This window comes from Lucilia cuprina, chromosome 2 (assembly GCF_022045245.1).
Source record: "Lucilia cuprina isolate Lc7/37 chromosome 2, ASM2204524v1, whole genome shotgun sequence".
Classification (NCBI taxonomy): domain Eukaryota; kingdom Metazoa; phylum Arthropoda; class Insecta; order Diptera; family Calliphoridae; genus Lucilia; species Lucilia cuprina.
In genome coordinates, this window is record NC_060950.1 from 45,478,536 (window position 1) to 45,501,245 (window position 22,710).

General features: G+C 23.4%; 1 protein-coding gene across 1 annotated transcript in view; it reads left to right on the forward strand.

Moving 5' to 3' along the window:
- Positions 1 to 22,355, forward strand: part of LOC111689777 — an 89,198-nt gene extending 66,843 nt beyond the window's left edge. The window contains exon 2 of the mRNA XM_046955194.1: positions 22,300 to 22,355. Coding sequence (XP_046811150.1) covers positions 22,300 to 22,355 — 56 coding nt within the window. The remainder of the gene's footprint in view (positions 1 to 22,299) is intronic.
- The last annotated feature ends 355 nt before the right edge of the window (positions 22,356 to 22,710 follow it).

Here is a 22,710-nt window from a genome sequence, read left to right on the forward strand (position 1 = left end):
AGATCATTTGTATTTTTTTTTCTATTAATTTCATTTCATATTAAAGCGAATTGTGAAATTTAAAGTTAGTATGTCTACAGAATATTTAAACAATTGGTTCATAAAATTTTAAAAGTAAATTGAATTTCTAGAAATTACAATGTTTATGTAATCATAAATCAAATATGATTATGGTGCACCGTATCAAAATATATATTGCTTTTAAACTGTACACTCCCCCAATTAAAATTAACGTCAGAATTATTCCACATGATTTTCCAAAAAATGCATACACAATTTAACGAATTTGTATATTGAGGATTTCAACTGAATAATGAAATTCTATGAATTTCATTTCGTATTAAAGCGAATTGTGAAATTTAGAGAGATATACAATATGTAAATAATAATTATTATTGATACAATTTAAAATATGACATCAAAATTAAAGATTTCACAAAAAATCCAATACTTCCAAATTCATTTAGGATTTTTTGCGAAATCTTTTTCAATATTTTCCATTCAGTATGTATTTTAGGGAAATATGTAAAATAAGATAAAAATAAAGATATTACAAGAACATTGATTAAATTGGAAATATGACATCAAAATTAAACATTTTACAAAAAATAATTATAATTCCAACTATGTAGTATATTTTGCAAAATCGTTAAGATATAGTGTATGAAAATCAAAATATTTAGAAAATAATATGAATAGTGAGATTCAATGAATTTTACAATATCGTTCCATTTACTATGCATTTAAGTGAAATATGTCTAATAAAAAAATAAAATTTCGTTTGTAATTTTTTCCACGTTGTATTTTAGACATCTTTTGATTTTAAGTATTTTCCACTATTGGGGTGTTCCTAAAATCTACGAATTAAAAATAAGCAGTTGTTATAGAAAAACCATGTTTTCAATTAATATAAGATTTAAAGATATATATTTGACTTATTATATAGTAAATATTATTTACTATATGAAATGACTTAACATTTAATGTTGGACTTGAAAAATTATAAAATGTGAAAAATGTATGCAAGATATAACCAAAATTTATTTAGAAAATAATTGAAAATGTTTGTATCTATGTATGTTTTATGTATATTATGAAAAAAATTATACATGATATAACCTAATTTTAATTAAAAATTTTTGAATTTAATTTTTATGTGGATCGTATTTGTATCGATTGTAATCGGTAATATAATAAGAAAAAAGTTATTTACATACTTAGAGAATGAGGATGCAAAAACTACAAAGAATTTGATATCAATATAGATTTCACAAAAAATATCAATAATACCAACTTACTTTAGGATTTTTTGCGAAATATTTTTCAATATCGTTCCATTCAGTATGTATTTTAGGGAAATATGTAAAATAAGATAAAAATAAAGATTTTACAAGAACATTCTCAAGAATAACAACTATAGACATTTTTTATTTTAGACATCTTTTTATTTTAAGTATTTTACACTATTGGGATGTTTCTAAAAACTTCAAATTAATAATAAGCAGTTGTTATAGGAAATACATGTTTTCAAGTAACGAAATTTTAAAAAATATATATTTGACTTTGTTGTCGTTTTACAAAGTTTATCAATGAGATCATGAAATCAATGAAATGTCTACAGAATTGTTTAAATACAATTGGTTTATAAAATTTTAAAAGTCATCTATTTTAAATTATAGTAGAAAAATCTACATTTTCCAAAAAAATAATGCTACAAAAATGATTCAATTGTATATATCGTCATAGGAAATCAAAAAAAAAAAAAAAAAAAATTCACATCAATGATTCAATAGTATATATCGTCTTATGAAATCCAAAAAGCCCTAAGTTACAAAAAATCAAAATCGACTTCCTGAATGATGATACTGCACCGTATCAAAATATATGTTGCTGCTAAACTTTACACTCTCCCAATTAAAATGAACGTCAGAAATAAAAGAATTATCAATAAAATTTGAGACATAAAATAATAATTCATCATAATTTTTCAAAAAATAAATACAAAATTAAACGATTTTGTATATTGAGGTTCATGAAATTCTATGAATTTAATTTCATATTAAAGCGAATTGTGAAATTCAAAGAAATACAATATGTAAACAATAATTATTATTGATAAAAATTAAATTAAATATGTTGATTTACTATATGATTTTTGGCGAAATCTTTAAGATATTGTATATTAAATTATTGAATGTCACTGTTCGGTTTATTATAGTTATTAATAAAATTGTACTTTGTGTGTATCTTCTTGCTACTTTTTTTAGTATTTAGGAGTATTAAAAAATAAATAATATATACATTATAAAAATAGATCTATTTTTAATTATAGTTGAAAACTGTCCAAAAAGTAAAGATATAAGAAAATTGGAAAATGATACCTCACATGAAATCCAAAAAATTTCACCAAAAATTGCAATAATATCAATATTTAGCAATATAATAATATATAATAACATTATAGAAAAAATATATCTATTTTAATTATAATTGAAACTATACAATTTCCAAAAAAAATAAAGATATAAGAATATTCGAAAAATGACACCTCGCTGAAGCAATATGCATTGTGAATATCGTCAAATGAAATCCAAAAAGGCACGAGTCATCATTATTCAATCAAAATCTACTTTTTGATTGAATAATGAAATTCTGTCAATTTTTCATATTAAAACGAATTTATAAATTCAACGCAATACAATATGTAGATGATGTGTCAAATAAGAAAACAATAAAGATTTTACAACAACATTCTCAAGAATCACAACTTAGATCATTTGTATATTTTTTAACTTTAAATTAATTTTAATACTTCTTTTTTTAACAAAATCGTTAAATTGTGTATGCATTTTTTGGAAAATTATGTGGAATAATTGCTATATCTCATATTTGATCGACAATTCTTTTATTTCTGACGTTGAATTTAATTGGTGAAGTGTAAAGTTTAAAAGCTATATATATTTCGATATGGTGCACCATAATCATATTTGATTTATGATTACATAAACATTATAATATCTAGAAATTCAATTTAGTTTTAAAATTTTATGAACCAATTGTTTAAATATTCTGAACACATACTAATTGATTTCATTGATAAACTTTGTAAAACGTAAACAACGTCAAATATAACTTTCATTACTTGAAAACATATAATTTCTTAACAACAGCTTATTTTTAATTTGTAGTTTTTGAAACACCCCAATAGTGAAAAATACTTAAAATAAAAAGATGTCTAAAAATACAATCGTGGAAAAAATAACAAACGATCTATAGTTGTTATTCTTAAAGTAAGTCTACATAGTTGGAAATCTTTGTGAAATCTTTAATTTTGATGTCATATTTTAAATTTCATCAAAAAATTTATTGTTTACATATTATTCAATAAAAAGTATATTTTGATTTTTTGTAACTTAGGGCTTTTTGGATTTCATATTATTTGCTTTCTATTTTTTTGGAAATTTTACAATTTTCAACTCTAATTAAAATATATCTACTTTTTTATAATATTTATGATATACATAAAAATTGCAATTTCAAGAAATTCAATTAATTTATATAATTTTATGAACCAATTGTTTAAATATTTGGTAGATATACTAAATCATTAATTCATAAACTTGGTAAAACGGTAACAAAGTAAATATAACTTTTTTAACTTATATAAAGTATTTATTTTTAATTTGTAGATTTTAGAAACTCCAATAATGGTAAATACACTATCTTAAAATAAAAAAAGATGTATTAAAATTAATTTAAAGTTAAAAAATATACAAATGATCTAAAGATGTGATTCTTGAGAATGTTGTTGTAAAATCTTAATTGTTTTCTTATTTGACACATCATCTACATATTGTATTGCGTTGAATTTATAAATTCGTTTTAATATGAAAAATAGACAGAATTCCAATGATTTTCTAAATATTTTGATTTTCATACAAAATATCTTAAAGATTTCGCAACATATGCTACATAGTATATGAACAGTAGGAATTATAAATATTTTTTGTGAAATCTTTAATTTTAATTTCATATTTCCAATTTAATCAATAAAAATTATTGTTTACATGTTCTTGTAATTTTTATTTTTATCTTATTTGACATATTTCCCTAAAATACATACTGAATGGAAAGATATTGAGAAAGATTTCGCAAAAAATCCTAAAAGAAGCTTTAATTAATCTTAAAATTAAAAGATGTCTAAAACTATAATTGTGGAAAAAATTTACAAATGATCTAGTGTAGTTTTTCTTGAGAATGAGTTCTTGTAAAATCTTATTTGACTTATTTTCCTAAAATGCTTAGTAAAAGGAACCATTTTGTAAAATTCATTGAATCTCACTACTCACACTTTTTCTTTAGTGTTTATGATATACATTAAAATTGTAATTTCTAGAAATATACATAAAACATACATAGATACAAACGTTTTCAATTATTTTCTAAATAAAATTTGGTTATATATTGCATACATATTTCAGAATTTATAATTATTCAAGTCCAACATTAAATGTTAAATTTTAGACCATAAGTCATAAACATATTTTAACATATTGTAACACATTGTAATTCTAGAAATTCAAATTAATTTTAGAATTTTATAAGCCAATTGTTTAAATATTCTGTAGACTACTAATTGATTTCATTGATAAACTTTGTAAAACGTAAACAACGTCAAATATATATTTTTTAACTTTCATTAATGTGTAGTTTTTGAAACACCCCAATAGTGAAAATACTTAAAATAAAAAGATGTCTAAAAATACAATCGTGGAAAAAATAACAAACGATCTATAGTTGTTATTCTTAAAGTAAGTCTACATAGTTGGAAATCTTTGTGAAATCTTTAATTTTGATGTCATATTTTAAATTTCATCAAAAAATTTATTGTTTACATATTATTCAATAAAAAGTATATTTTGATTTTTTGTAACTTAGGGCTTTTTGGATTGAATATATATACTTTTATGGGTCTTAGACGAATATTTCAATGTGTTACAAACGGAATGACAAAAACAATATACCCCCCATCTTTTTTGATGGTGGGTATAAAAAAAATAAAAAAAAACATAAGTTACAAAAAATCAAAATCGACTTTTTGATTGATTATGGTGCACCGTATCAAAATACAGGTTGCTTTAAAAATTTACATTCCTCCAATTAAAATCAACGTCAGAAATAATACACAATTTATCGATTTTGTATATTGAGGATATTAATATAATACCAACTTACTTTAGGATTTTTTTTCGACATCTCTTTTTTAATATCGTTCCATTCAGTAAGTATTTTAGGGAAACATGTAAAATAAATTAAAATTTAAGATTTCACAAAAGATATTTATAATTCCAACTATGTATATTTATTGATAAAATGCAATATTTTGTATATTTTTGCTACTTTTTAGTATTAGGAATATTTAAAATAATATAAAATAATATAATATTATGAAATTTTGTAACATTCCTCAATTTCAAAATCAGATGCTTAAAATGACTTAACAAAATATTTAGTGAACATTTTATAATATTTATAAAAATCAAACTAAATTACATATATAAAAAACATCTGAGTAGTGAGATTCAATGAATTTTACGAAATCGTTCCATTTACTATGCATTTTAGGGAAATAAGTCAAATAAGAAAAATAAAGATTTTACAAGAATTCATTCTCAAGAATAACTACACTAGATCATTTTAAATTTTTCCACAATTGTATTTTTAATCTATTTTTAATTATAGTTTACAATTTCCAAAAGAAATAAAGATACAAGAAAATTGTAAAGTGTCACCTCAATAATTCAATATGCATTGTATATCGTCATATGAAATGAAAAAATGTTAAAAAATAATTGAATTTCTAGAAATTACAATTTTATGTATATCATAAACACTAAAGAAAAAGTAGATCTACTATAAAAAACATCTGAGTAGTGAGATTCAATGAATTTTACAAAATCGTTCCTTTTACTAAGCATTTTAGGAAAATAAGTCAAATAAGATTTTACAAGAACTCATTCTCAAGAATAACTACACTAGATCATTTGTAAATTTTGTAGTTTTAGACATCTTTTAATTATAAGATAGTGTATCTGTTTTAAGATTAATTAAAGATTTCACAAAAATATCTATAATATGTAGACTTACTTTAGGAGTAAAGTGTCACCTCAATAATTCAATATGTATTGTATAATCGTCATATGAAATCTAAAAATTAATTGAATTTCTAGAAATTACAATTTATAGATGATATGTCAAATAAGAAAAACAATTTAGATCATTTGTAAATTTTTTTTAATTTTAAATTAATTTTAAGACATCTTTTGATTTTAAGATAGTGTATTTTCCATTATTGGAGTGTTTCTAAAATCTACGAATTAAAAATAAATACGTTATATAAGTTAAAAAATTCATATTGACTTTGTTGACATTTTACCTAATTTATCAATTAATGATTTAGTATGTCTACCGAAACAATTACCGAAACTACCGAAATTAAACAATTGGTTCATAAAATTATATAAATTAATTGAATTTCTAGAAATTGCAATTTTTATGTATATCATAAATATTATAAATATATTATAATTAGAGTTGAAAATTGTGAAATTTCCAAAAAATAGAAATATAAGCAAATTCGAAAAAGTCACCTCACTGATTAAATATTCATCGTATATATTGTAATATGAAATCCAAAAAACCCTAAGTTACAAAAAATCAAAATCTACTTTTTATTGAATAATGAATGTGTTTGCATCCTCATTCTCTAAGTATGTAAATAACTTTTTTCTAATTAAATTACCGAATACAATCGATACAAATACGATCCACATAAAAATTAAATTCAAAAATTTTTTAGTTAAAATTTGGTTATATCATGCATAAATTTATTCATAATATACATAAAACATACATAGATACAAACGTTTTCAATTATTTTCTAAATAAAATTTGGTTATATCTTGCATACATTTTTCATGTTAAGTCATTTCATATAGTAAATAATATTTAAGTTTGATAGTAAACATATTGTAACCTCGTAGTCGCTTATGGTCTAAAATCTATTGTTTTGTTTCGTGTTTTCGTCGGCACATATATGCTCTGCTTGTGTACATTTCTTGTTCGTATATTAGTGCTTGCATGACTTCAATATAGAAAAAGTGCTAAAAGAAGTTGGTATTATTGGATTTTTTGTGAAATCTTTAATTTTGATGTCATATTTTCAATTTAATCAAAAAAAGTTATTGTTTACATATTGTATTTCTTTGAATGTCACATTCATTATTCAATAAAAAGTAGATTTTGATTTTTTGTAACTTAGGGCTTTTTGGATTTCATATTACAATATATACGATCAGTGAGGTGACTTTTTTCAAATTTGCTTATATTTCTATTTTTTTTGGAAATTGTACAATCTTAAAATAATAAAATGTCTTAAAATTAATTTAAAATTAAAAAATTACAAATGATCTAAATTGTTTTTCTTATTTGACATATTATCTATATATTGTATTTCGTTGAATTTAAAAATACGATTTAATATGAAATGAAATTGATAGAATCTCATTATTCAATCAAAAAGTAGATTTTGATTTTTGTAACTCAGTGCTTTTTGGATTTCGTGTATTTCGTGTGTATTTTCTTGCTACTATTTAGTATTTAGGAATATTAAAAAAATTGTGAAATTCCCAAAAAAAAAAAATAAATGTTTTAAAAAATATTTAGTTACCATTTTATAATTTGTATGAAAATCAAAATATTATAGAAATTACACTTTTTCAAGTAATGAAAGTTAAAAATATATAAAATATCTTAAAGATTTCGGAAAATATGCTACATAGTATAGGAACAGTAGGAATTATAAATATTTTTTTGTGAAATCATTAATTTTGATATCATATTTCCAATTTAATCAATAAAAATTATTGTTTACATGTTCTTGTAATCTTTATTTTTATCTTATTTGACATATTTCCCTAAAATACATACTGAATGGAAATATATTGAAAAAGATTTCGCAAAAAATCCTAAAGGAAGTTGGTATTATTGGATTTTTTGTGAAATCTTTAATTTTAATGCCATATTTTAAATTTTATCAATAAAAATTATTATTTACATATTATATTTCTTTAAATTTCACAATTCGCTTTAATATGAAATGAAATTCATAGAATATATACAAAATATACAAAATCGTTAAATTGTGTATGCATTTTTTGGAAAATTATGTGGAATAATTGATATATCTCATATTTCGACAATTCTTTTATTTCTGACGTTGATTTTAATTGGGGGAGTGTAAAGTTTAAAAGCAATATATATTTTGATACGGTGCACAATAATCATATTTGATTTATGATCACATAAACATTGTAATTTCTAGAAATTCAAAGTACGTCTACATAGTTGGTATTATTGTTATTTTTGTGAAATATTTAATTAATCTTAAAATTAAAAGATGTCTAAAACTATAATTGTGGGAAAAATTTACAAATGATCTAGTCTAGTTTTTCTTGAGAATGAGTTCTTGTAAAATCTTATTTGACTTATTTTCCTAAAATGCTTAGTAAAAGGAACCATTTTGTAAAATTCATTGAATTTCACTACTCAGATGTTTTTTAGTGTTTATGATATACATAAAAATTGTAATTTCTAGAAATTCTAGAAATATACATAAAACATACATAGATACAAACGTTTTCAATTATTTTCTAAATAAAATTTGGTTATATATTGCATACATATTTCACATTTTATAATTATTCAAGTCCAACATTAAATGTTAAATTTTAGACCATAAGTCATAAACATATTTTAACCTCATAGTAGCTTATGGTCTAAAATCTATCGTTTTGTTTCGTGTTTTCGTCGGCTCATATATGCTCTGCTTGTGTACATTTCATGTTCGTATATCATTGCTTGCATGACTTCAATATAGTTGACTTTAATATTGTTGACTTCGAATAATTTGTATAGGAAAATATTTTAATATTATAGGCAAGTCATATGAGGGTATAACAAATATGTTAGCGAAATGCTGCGTAATATATTGTATGTAAAAACATTTTATAAAGTTGGGATTCTTGAGAATGTTCTTGTAAAATCTTAATTGTTTTTCTTATATGTACATTTTTCAACTATAATTAAAAAGAGATCTACTTTTTATAGTTTTTATGATTACATAAAAATTGCAATTTCTAGAAATTAAATTTACTTTTAAAATTTTTAAAACATTTGTTTAAATATTCGGTAGACATACTAAATGAGGTCATTGATAAATTTGGTAAAACGTCAACAAAGTCAAATATATATTTTTAAATTTAATGTAATTTCTATAACAACTGCTTATTTTTAAGATATTCTATATTACATGTTTACATATTCTTTTTCTTTGAATGCACCACTTTTCGATTGATTATAGTTATTAAAATTGTATTTCGTGTGTATCTTAGTAGTATCTTAGTATAGTAGCAATACTATTTAGTATTTAGGAATATAAAAAATTGTGAAATTCCTAAAATTTAAAAATTAAAAGTTTTCAAAAAAATTTAAAACATTTTATAATTTGTATGAAAATCAAAATATTATAGAAATTACACTTCAAGTAATGAAAGTTAAAAATATATATTTTTAAATTTTTAAATTCAACGAAATATAATATATAGATGATATGTCAAATAAGAAAAACAATTAAGATTTTACAATAACATTCTCAAGAATCACAACTTTAGATCATTTGTAAATTTTTTTAATTTTAAATTAAATTTAAATTAATTTTAATACATCTTTTTATTTTAAGATAGTGTATTTTCCATTATTTTCCATGTTTCTAAAATCTACGAATTAAAAATAAATACGTTGTTAAAAAATTTATATTGGCTTTGTTAACGTTTAGGTTTATCAATTAATGATTTAGTATGTCTACCGAATATTTAAACAATTGGTTCATAAAATTATATAAATTAATTGAATTTCTAGAAATTGCAATTTTTTATGTATATCATAAATATTATAAAAAAGTAGATATATTTTAATTAGAGTTGAAATTGTACAATTTCCAAAAAATAGAAATATAAGCAAATTCGAAAAACGTCACCTCACTGATGAAATATGCTTCGTATATATTGTAATATGAAATCCAAAAAGCCCTAATTTCAAAAAAAATAAAATCTACTTTTTATTGAATAATGAATGTGAAATTCAAAGAAATACAATATGTAAACAATAACTTTTTTGATGAAATTTAAAATATGACATCAAAATTAAAGATTTCATAAAAATATTTATAATTCCAACTCTCCCCCAATTAAAATCAACGTCAGGAATAAAAAAAATTGTCGATCAAATATGAGATATATCAATTATTCCACATAATTTTCCAAAAAATGCATACACAATTTAACGATTTTGTATAGGATTTTAACTGAATAATGAAATTCTATGAATTTCATTTCATATTAAAGCGAATTGTGAAATTTAAAGAAAATTAAAGATTTCACAAAAAATACAATAATATCAACTTCCTTTAAAATTTTTTACGAAATCTTTTTCAATATCTTTCTATTCAGTATGAATTTTAGGGAAATATGTCAAATAAGATAAAAATAAAGATTACAAGAACATGTAAACAATAATTTTTATTGATTAAATTGGAAATATGACATTAAAATTAAAGATTTCACAAAAGAACTATTTATAATTCCTACTGTTCCTATACTATGTAGCATATGTTGCGAAATCTTGAAGATATTTTGTATGAAAATCAAAATATTTAGAAAATCATATGGAATTCTGTCTATTTTTCATATTAAAACGAATTTATAAATTCAACGCAATACAATATGTAGATGATGTGTCAAATAAGAAAACAATTAAGATTTTACATCAACATTCTCAAGAATCACAACTTTATAACATTTGTATATTTTTTAACTTTAAATTAATTTTAATTCATCTTTTTTAACAAAATCGTTAAATTGTGTATGCATTTTTTGGAAAATTATGTGGAATAATTGCTATATCTCATATTTGATCGACAATTCTTTTATTTCTGACGTTGATTTTAATTGGGGAAGTGTAAAGTTTAAAAGCTATATATATTTCGATACGGTGCACCATAGTCATATTTGATTTATGATTACATAAACATTGTAATTTCTAGAAATTCAATTTACTTTTAAAATTTTATGAACCAATTGTTTAAATATTCTGTAGACATACTAATTGATTTCATTGATAAACTTTGTAAAATGTAAACAACGTCAAATATATATCTTTTAACTTTCATTACTTGAAAACATATAATTTCTTAACAACAGCTTATTTTTAATTCGTAGTTTTTGAAACACCCCAATAGTGAAAAATACTTAAAATAAAAAGATGTCTAAAGATACAATCGTGGAAAAAATAACAAACGATCTATAGCTGTTATTCTTAAAGTAAGTCTACATAGTTGGAAATCTTTGTGAAATCTTTAATTTTGATGTCATATTTTAAATTTCATCAAAAAATTTATTGTTTACATGTTATTCAATAAAAAGTAGATTTTGATTTTTTGTAACTTAGGGCTTTTTGGATTTCATATTACAATATATACGATGCATATTTCATCAGTGGGTGACGTTTTTCGAATTTGCTTTCTATTTTTTTGGAAATTGTACAATTTTCAACTCTAATTAAAATATATCTACTTTTTTATAATATTTATGATATACATAAAAATTGAAATTTCAAGAAATTCAATTAATTTATATAATTTTATGAAACAATTGTTTAAATATTTGGTAGACATACTAAATTATTATTTCATAAACTTGGTAAAACGGTAACAAAGTCAATATAACTTTTTTAACTTATATAAAGTATTTATTTTTAATTTGTAGATTTTAGAAACTCCAATAATGGAAAATACACTATCTTAAAATAAAAGGAAGTAAAATAAAAGTTAAATAATATACAAATGATCTAAAGATGTGATTCTTGAGAATGTTGTTGTAAAATCTTAATTGTTTTCTTATTTGACACATCATCTACATATTGTATTGCGTTGAATTTATAAATTCGTTTTAATATGAAAAATAGACAGAATTCAATATGATTTCATATGATTTTCTAAATATTTTGTTTTTCATACAAAATATCTTAAAAATTTCGCAACATATGCTACATAGTATATGAACAGTAGGAATTATAAATATTTTTTGGGAAATCTTTAATTTTAATGTCATATTTCCAATTTAATCAATAAAAATTATTGTTTACATGTTCTTGTAATCTTTATTTTTATCTTATTTGACATATTTCCCTAAAATACATACTGAATGGAAAGATATTGAGAAAGATTTCGTAAAAAATCCTAAAGGAAGTTGGTATTATTGGATTTTTTGTGAAATCTTTAATTTTAATGCCATATTTTAAATTTTATCAATAAAAATTATTATTTACATATTATATTTCTTTAAATTTCACAATTCGCTTTAATGTGAAATGAAATTCATAGAATATATACAAAATATACAAAATCGTTAAATTGTGTATGTATTTTTTTGGAAAATTATGTGGAATAATTGATATATCTCATATTTGATCGACAATTCTTTTTTTTCTGACGTTGATTTTAATTGGGGGAGTGTAAAGTTTAAAAGCAATATATATTTTGATACGGTGCACCATAATCATATTTGATTTATGATTACTTAAACATTGTAATTCTAGAAATTCAATTTACTTTTAGAATTTTATAAGCCAATTGTTTAAATATTCTGTAGACTACTAATTTATTTCATTGATAAACTTTGTAAAACGTAAACAACGTCAAATATATATTTTTTAAATTTCATTACTTGAAAACATGTAATTTCTTAACAACAGCTTATTTTTAATTCGTAGTTTTTGAAACACCCCAATAGTGGAAAATACTTAAAATAATAAGATGTCTAAAAATACAATCGTGGAAAAAATAACAAACTATCTATAGTTGTTATTCTTAAAGTAAGTCACATAGTTGGAATTATAAATATTTTTCATTTCATATTAAAGCGAATTTTGAAATTTAAAGAAATATAATATGTAAATAATTTTAAAATTAAAGATTTCACAAAAAATCCAATAATACCAACTTCCTTTAGGATTTTTTGCGAAATCGCAGCATTTCGCTAACATATTTGTAATACCCTCATATGACTTGCCTATAATATTAAAATATTTTCCTATACAAATTATTCGAAGTCAACAATATTGAAGTCATGCAAGCAATAATATACGAACATGAAATGTACACAACCAGAGCAAATATGTGCCGACGAAAACACGAAACAAAACGATAGATTTTAGACCATAAGCTACTATGAGGTTACAATATGTTTATGACTTATGGTCTAAAATTTAACATTTAATGTTGGACTTCAATAATTAAAAAATGAGAAAAATTTATGCAATATATAACCAAATAAGTACGTTATATAAGTTAAAAAATTTATATTAACTTTGTTAACGTTTTACCAAGTTTATCAATTAATGATTTAGTATGTCTACCGAATATTTAAACAATTGGTTCATAAAATTATATAAATTAATTGAATTTCTAGAAATTGCAATTTTTTATGTATATCATAAATATTATAAAAAAGTAGATATATTTTAATTAGAGTTGAAAATTGTACAATTTCCAAAAAAAAATAGAAATATAAGCAAATTCGAAAAACGTCACCTCACTGATGAAATATGCATCGTATATATTGTAATATGAAATCCAAAAAGCCCTAAGTTTCAAAAATTTAAAATCTACTTTTTATTGAATAATGAATGTGTAATTCAAAGAAATACAATATGTAAACAATAACTTTTTTGATGAAATTGAAAATATGACATCAAAATTAAAGATTTCACAAAAAATATTTATAATTCCAACTATGTAGACTTACATTAAGAATAACAACTATAGATCGTTTGTTATTTTTTCCACGATTGTATTTTTAGAAATCTTTTTATTTTAAGTATTTTTCACTATTGGGGTGTTCCAAAAACTACGAATTAAAAATAAGCTGTTGTTAAGACATGACATTAAAATTAAAGATTTCACAAAAAATATTTATAATCCCTACTGTTTCTATACTATGTAGCATATGTTGTGAAATCTTTAAGATATTTTGTATGAAAATTTAACAAAATTTTAAAAGTAAATTGAATTTCTAGATATTACATATGTTTATGTAATCATAAACACTATAAAAAGTAGATCTATTTTAAATTAAAGTTGAAAAATCTACAATTTCCATCGAATTGTCGATCAAATATGATTATGGTGCACCATATCAAAACCTTAATTAAAATCAAAGTCAGAAATAAAAGAAATGTAAGATATATCAATTATTCCACATTATTTTCCGAAAAATACATACACAATTTACCGATTTTGTATATTGAGGATTTTAACTGAATAATGAAATTCTATTAATTTCATTTCATATTAAAGTGAGTTGTGAAATTTAATGAAATACAATATGTAAATAATTATTTTTATTGATAAAATTAAACGACATCAAAAAAAAATTTACAAAAAAATACAATACTACAAAATTACTTTAGATTTTTTTGCGAAATCTTTTTCAATATCGTTCATTCGGTATGTATTTTAAGGAAATATGGCAAGATAAAAATAAATATTTTACAAGAACATGTAAACAATAATTTTTATTGATTAAATTGAAAATATGACATCAAAATTAAAGATTTCACAAAAAATCCAATACTTCCAAATTCCTTTAGGATTTTTTGCGAAATCTTTTTCAATATTGTCCATTCAGTATGTATTTTAGGGAAATATGTAAAATAAGATAAAAATAAAGATATTACAAGAACATGTAAACAATAATTTTTATTGATTAAATTGGAAATATGACATCAAAATTAAACATTTTACAAAAAATAATTATAATTCCAACTATGTAGTATATTTTGCAAAATCGTTAAGATATATTGTATGAAAATAAAAATATTTAGAAAATCATATGAATAGTGTGATTCAATGAATTTTACAATATCGTTCCATTTACTATGCATTTAAGTGAAATATGTCAAATAAAAAAAATAAAATTTTACAAGAATAACAACTATAGATCGTTTGTAATTTTTCCACGTTGTATTTTAGACATCTTTTGATTTTAAGTATTTTCCACTATTGGGGTGTTCCTAAAATCTACGAATTAAAAATAAGCAGTTGTTATAGAAATTACATGTTTTCAAGTAATATAAGATTTAAAGATATATATTTGACTTATTATATAGTAAATATTATTTACTATATGAAATGACTTAACATAATGTTGGACTTGAAAAATTATAAAATGTGAAAAATGTATGCAAGATATAACCAAAATTTATTTAGAAAATAATTGAAAACGTTTTTTATCAAAACTTCAACTTTGGGCGACATGTTCTAAAATCCCAAAGCTGAGATCAGAAAACTAAAGTAGTTATAGAAACCTCAATATGTTTTCTATTTACTCCAAAAGTATTTTCCCAGCCCTGAAAGAAATGTGGACCCTATGGGCAAAAATGTAAAAAAATCATTTTTGGGATTTTCATTCCTATTTTTGGGAATTGCGGGATGTCCTTTGACCTTTTCAACTTTTTTTGCATTTTCTTATTTGAAATGACAAATTTAACAAGCGTTGAAGATTTCATTGAGTTTTGTTCATAAATAAAGATTTTGTCATATATTACATATTTGTTAAATTTCTAAAACTATGATTTATATGAAAATTTTAATAGGGTCGCAGATAGCTACAACAATTTAGTCCATATTTATCTCTTAATATCTTTTTTTAGTTAGATATGGAAATTCTCGACCCTTTACAAAAAATTTCAAGCACATTCAAAAATATGTTCATTTAAACCTGTGTCCTTTAATTTCATATTTTTCATATTTTAGTATTAAGTATGACAGAACATACATTGAATATGTTGAATAAAATATTTGGACAATTTTTAAAAACTATTTAGTTAATTATTTTATTAAAGACTATAACATTGTACATACAATAAAAAAATATAATTTTATTATGAGCCACGCACAACAACACCTAAATCACCCCACACAAACCACCTTTCCCGCCCACCGAAATATAAAACACAATTAAATACAATATCATCAGTTAGTATAATAGCTTTTTTTATTTGAACTGTTTATCATAATAATATAATACAATTAATTCTTAATAATAATATAACATAACTTAATACAATTAATTCTTACAACCTACTTATATAGTTAATTCCTAACACTACTTATTTTCTATAAAATAATCTGTCATATCGGTATACATATCCAGAAGGTAATACAAACCCATCTTTTTCGCATAGTTGAAAGAACAGGATCAGAAGATAGAAGTAAACTATTAAAAATATCTTCATTCTGTGATTGCCTGGAGCATTTTCTTGAGCTGAAAAGTTGAACATGCTTAAAATCTCGATTCCTCGCTTCCTGGGCTTCTTCTGTTAACTCTCTAAGTGGAAGAATATTCGATTCAATTATTATTTGACCATGACACAATACTTTGTGTACTGTTGGTGTTAGTTCCCTCCATGGATACAGAGATACAAGTAATTTAGAAATTTCAGATGTATATTCCCCTAATCGGTTTCCATTAATATTATGTTTACCATTCAGTGCCATTAAAATAGTGTTAACTCTTCGAAGCAACACCTTGTCGATTCCAGTTATTCTTGAAGTAATTTCAAAATCACGAAAAAACCTTCTCGCCGTATTACCGTCATTTGTACTACCGCAACTTGGAAGTGGTTTGTCGATATTTAATACCATCTGAACTTTAAATTCTTCTTGGATTCTGCTTTTTTCCGCAGCTCTCAGTTCTTTCGATTCTTCATTATTTTTTGTTGATTTAGTAAGATTCTCTGGCACCCTTCTATATTTGAGGTCGTATGCTATGTGTAATATGTAATCTAAAAATCGTATTCTGGCATGATGTGGTGAAATTCCGAAAGACAGGACTTCTTCATTAATACTTCTGCTTTTGTTTATATTTGAGAATTGCGACTTTTTCTCATTACATATTGAGCATCTCCAGAAGGAAGAAGTTTCTGTTATGGCTGACCTTTCCATCAATCATTGTTAAGCTTAGCTGATATGATACGTTAATAGAGAATCTTTTTTTAATATACCACTAAATCTTTTGTTGTTTTCTTTGACTCCTTTATATATTCAAATCCAATGGGTCTACAAAATTTTTTTGAACCCGGAGTTATATTGATCCATATATCTTTAAATAAATTTCCGATGCTTGACGATGATGGATTAAGGGAATATGAACGAATTCGTAATGGAACTAATGATGACATAAATACACTTTTGTAGTCTGCTAATGTCCAAGTTCCACAAGCTTGTTTGTATTCTGGAAGTGCTGATAAACCGTCACATCCCCACTTACACATTAGGACAACATCACAGTTATGAATTTTCCTTAGTTGGTCTTTTATCTGACACAATTATTGATGCTGTGTTTTCGAGCAAAGATGATATATCAATACAAGCTTCCACATCATTAACAGCAATAGGTAATGGTAGGATAGTTTGTTTTTTCCCTGAAGAATAGTTGCAATATGTACGGCATCCATAGGTTGGTTTTCCTTTTTCAGCATTTGGTTAAATGTATCAGTAATTTCCTCATTTGAGATTGAAAAAAGTTTTTGTGTGACCCTCTTTTTATGACCTTGAACATAAGTCTTCGTATGACTTGCAAGGCGCTGATGTGTTGTAAGTTGAGATTTTCGTAGTAGTTTCCATCCAACTACAAAATTTTAATCGAAATTTCTTTTGATTTCCATCCACAGACTTACTTTTTACATCAAAAAGTTTTAAAAAGTTTTCAATTTTTGATATGCCTGTTTTGTCTACTTTTCTACTATATGTAGTTTTTATATAATTTGAAATGTCTTCAATTCTTTCTGGCCCTTTTGAAGATACACTCCATAAAACGGAACACAACTCTTCGTACTTTAATGTAATCTTCATTGTAGATTTATTAAATATGGTACTTAAAATCTGAGAATTGGTATATATTCTTGTCATTTCCGATACAGGTATTCCAAAGTAAAAAATTACGAACTGTCTACCTATTAACATTTAGGACTATATTACTATAACCTGTAATTCAGTCATTGATATTTCTTATTAGTGAATGAATCGAAATTATCATTAAGGATATAAGGATAAGCAAACAAATAGAAAATAGATAAATATAAGATTTAAACATGTTCTGTCATATTTAATACTATAATATGAATAATATGAAATTAAAGGATACAGGTTTAAATAAACATATATTTGAATGTAATTGAGATATTGGCTTGAAATTTTTTGTAAAGGGTCGAGAATTTCCATATCTAACTAAAAAAGATATTAAGGGATAAATATGGACTAAATTGTTGTAGCTATCTGCGACCCTATTAAAATTTTTATATAAAACATAGTTTTATAAATTTAACAAATATGTAATATATGACAAAATCTTCATTTATGAACAAAACTCAATGAAATCTTCAACGCTTGTTAAATTTGTCATTTCAAATAAGAAAATGCAAAAAAATTAAAAAGGTTAAAGGGCATCCCGCAATTCCCAAAAATAGGAATGAAAATCAAAAAAATGGGATTTTTTACATTTTTGCCCATAGGGTCCACAATTCTTTCAGGGCTGGGAAATTACTTTTGGAGTAAATAGAAAACATATTGAGGTTTCCAAACCTGCTTTCAGTTTTCTGATCCCGGCTTTGGGATTTTAGAACATGTCGCCCAAAGTTGAAGTTTTGATAAAAAATAGGTCATTTTCGGAAGGACGCAGTGGCAACATTTTCAAAAAATAGGACAAGTTTTTTACGCCAAAGCGTTCTGCGTAAAGATACATTTTAGAAAACTATAAAATTGTTATATGTTCTTAAAGAAAATTTTATTTTATTAATAAAAGAGTTAAGACACATTTTGGGCAAAAAAACGACAAAAAATCTAAAATTTTTTGAATTTTTAAATTAGAAAACGTATATTTTTGGATCTGTAAATGATATTGATCTGAATTTTTTGTATATTATTGGAAATTTTGTTGTCTAACTAACTAATTGAGTCCATTTGGTCCAAAATTACGCCCGGTATTCAAAAAAAAGCTGACCAAGGTATGGTAAATTTTGTATCACTAAATTTTTAAATGCCTATAACTCGGATATTATAAGAGATAAGTAGTATGCCCAAGCATGTTTTTTCAAGATCTCGTCGCTTTCAGAAAATATAAAAATTTTTGTATTTGGGTGAAAAACAAAAAAAAAATGGCACGAGTTTAAAAATTTTACATGTCGTAGGTACCCTACTTTGAGCCGCCACAGCTCAGTCCCTGGGGCATCTTCAAAACTTAAACTCGAATACTCCTTGGCTACGCCGACGCCAAAATTTATCCCGATCGGATCAGCCGTTTAGAAATGCCAGGTTTATTTCCAAAAAATTTCCATTCTGCCCCACTGTGCGACATATCAATTATTTCACAAAAAAAACTGTTGCATAGTTATTTTTTGAAATTTAGAACTGCTTATTTTTTAATTGTGTTATATTTCCAATTTCATAGAAAATATATTCAGAATTTTAACTGAATGGTGATTTCAATTTATTAAATGTAGTGTTTCTAAAATCTGTTTCCAATTTTCTCAACCAATTGCTTTTATTAGGTTGATATTGAAATTCCATGTTTTCAAGTTTATTAATGGCTATATCAAGTCAATATGTATAATTTTTTGTTTTTATTGTTTATATATTGTATTTCTTTGAATATCACAATTCGATTTTATTTGTATCTTCTTTTTACTTTTCTACGCCGATTTCAAAATCAAAAGTTTACTTAAATTTCAGAACTAAAAGAATTATCGAGAAAATTTGAGACATAGCAATTACATTCCCAAGAATGACAACTATGTAGAGCACTTGTTTTACAATTTGTTTAGGAAAATCTTTAATTTTTAAGATATTGTATTTTCTAAAATATACAAATTAAAACACTTAATAAATGTTGTTAATTTTTAAAAATTTATATGTACAATTTTGTGAAATTACTAGAGTTTTAGTTGACAATGACTTAAACAACTTAAAATATGAGTGAATTCTCGAGAAAACTTATGCGTAGTACATTTCATTAGACATTTGTATAAAATATATTAAGTAGTAGGGCTCTATAGTTGAAACGAAAAGTCGACTCTTTTTGTATTTAGTTAAAAGTCGACCTTTCGACTATATGTATTTTATAAATAGTCTTTAGTCGGACTTTATCCGACTTTTTTCTATACTATATTCGACTTTTTTGACTTTTTCCGACTTTTTTCAACTTTTTTCGACGTTTTCCTACTTTTTCCGACTTTTTTTGACCTTTCGAAATTGTGAAATTACTAAATTTCAAAATCAAAAGTTTATTGACTTAAACAAAAATATTTAATAAATAATATGCATTTAGGAAAATATGTCAAATGAGAAAAGTAATTAAAATTTTACAAGAACATTCTCAAGAATCGCTACTATAGATTAATTAATATGTAAACAATAATTTTTATTGATGAATTTAAAGATTTCACAAAAAAGATCAATAATACTAAACTATGTACAAAATATATCAATATAGACTTACATTACGATTTTTTGGGAAATATTTAAGACGTTGTATATTACATGTTAACATATATTATTTCTTTGAATGTCACTCTTCAGTTGCTTATAGTTATTGATAAAATGGTGTGTATCATATTGCTATTTTTAATATTTAAGACTACTTACAAAAATATAATATCTACGTAAAATATACTTTTGTGAAATTCGCAAATTTCAAAATGTTAACAATGGCTTAAAAAATATTTAGGAAACATTTTATATATTTATGAAAATAAAAATAGAATACATATTATGAAAAAACATCTGAATAATGAATTTTACAAAGTCGTTCCATTTAGCATGCATTTTAGGGAAATATGTCAAATAAGAAAAAAAATTACAACAACATTCTCAAGAATAAAATCATCTGTAATTTTTTTCAACAATTGTATTTTTAGAGATCTTTTGATTTTAAGATAGTGTATTTTCCATTTTTGGAGTGTTTCTAAAATCTACGAATTAAAAATTAACATTTTTTAAAGGAATTCCATGTTTTCAAGTTTATCAATGGCTACATTTAGTCATATAAGAAAAATATGTAGACAAATTTTATTTGTTTTTAATGTTTACATATTGTATATATTGAAAAAATGAAAATGTTTTATTTGTATCTTCAAAATTAAAGGTTTACTTAAACAATTTCTTAAATAAATGAATTGTCGAGAAAATTTGAGACATATTAATTATTATACATAATTTTCCAAAAACATGGATACTAAATTGGGTGATTTTGTAAAATTAATTGAATTTTATATTAAGATGACTTTCTACAGAAAATATTTAGGGAATATTTTATTAACTTTTAAAATATTTAAGAAAATCAAAATAAAACATATTTAGAAAGCCACATGAATAGTGAAATTCAATGAATTTTACAAAATCGTACAATTTAGTATGTAGTTTTAGGGAAATTATGTTAAATAACAACTATTAATAACAACTTGTCAACTTGTTTGACATTTTTTTGGAAAATCTTTAATTTTTAAGATATTGTATTTTCTAAAATATACTTTATAAATGATGTTAATTTATAAAAAAATCAAATGTACAATTTTATGAAATTACAAATGTTTTAGTTGAAAATGACTTAAACAACTTATAAATGAATTCTCCAGAAATTTTGAGGCATTTCAATTATTTCACAAACTTTTGCCTAGTGCATCATTAAACAGTTTGAGCTCATCATATATTTACAGTAGGAATAGACGTTGATACACGAGCTTACTTTACTTCAGCTACTATAATTATTGCTGTACCAACTGGAATTAAGATTTTTAGTTGATTAGCAACTCTTTATGGAACTCAATTAAACTATTCCCCTGCTACTTTATGAGCTTTAGGATTTGTATTTTTATTTACTGTAGGAGGTTTAACTGGAGTTGTTTTAGCTAACTCTTCAGTTGATATTATTTTACATGATACATACTATGTAGTAGCTCACTTCCATTATGTTTTATCAATAGGAGCTGTATTTGCTATTATAGCAGGATTTGTTCACTGATACCCTTTATTCACAGGATTAACTTTAAATACTAAGATATTAAAAAGTCAATTTGCTATTATATTTATTGGGGTAAATTTAACATTCTTCCCTCAACATTTCTTAGGATTAGCAGGAATACCACGACGATATTCAGATTACCCAGATGCTTACACAACTTGAAATGTAATTTCTACAATTGGGTCAACAATTTTGGCTCAGGTGCTAATATTAAGCTAGCCCTCAGACACCTGCGTTTCACCTGAATTAAATTTAACGGTTGAAAATTTGCAGAATTGCATTGCAAATATCCAAAACGCTAACGAAATTTTAACAATTTAAACACATCTACTATGAATTCATACATAACACCGTCCGACAAAAAGAGAAAAAATTCGTTAGAGAAGAATCGGATGATATACGACGTCTGATTTTATAATTTAAGGGAAAAAATCTGCGTTTTTACTATTTCATTTCGTGATATTATGTTCTTTCAAAAGGACTTCAAAGTTTTAAAAAGTACATTTTTCAAAAAAAT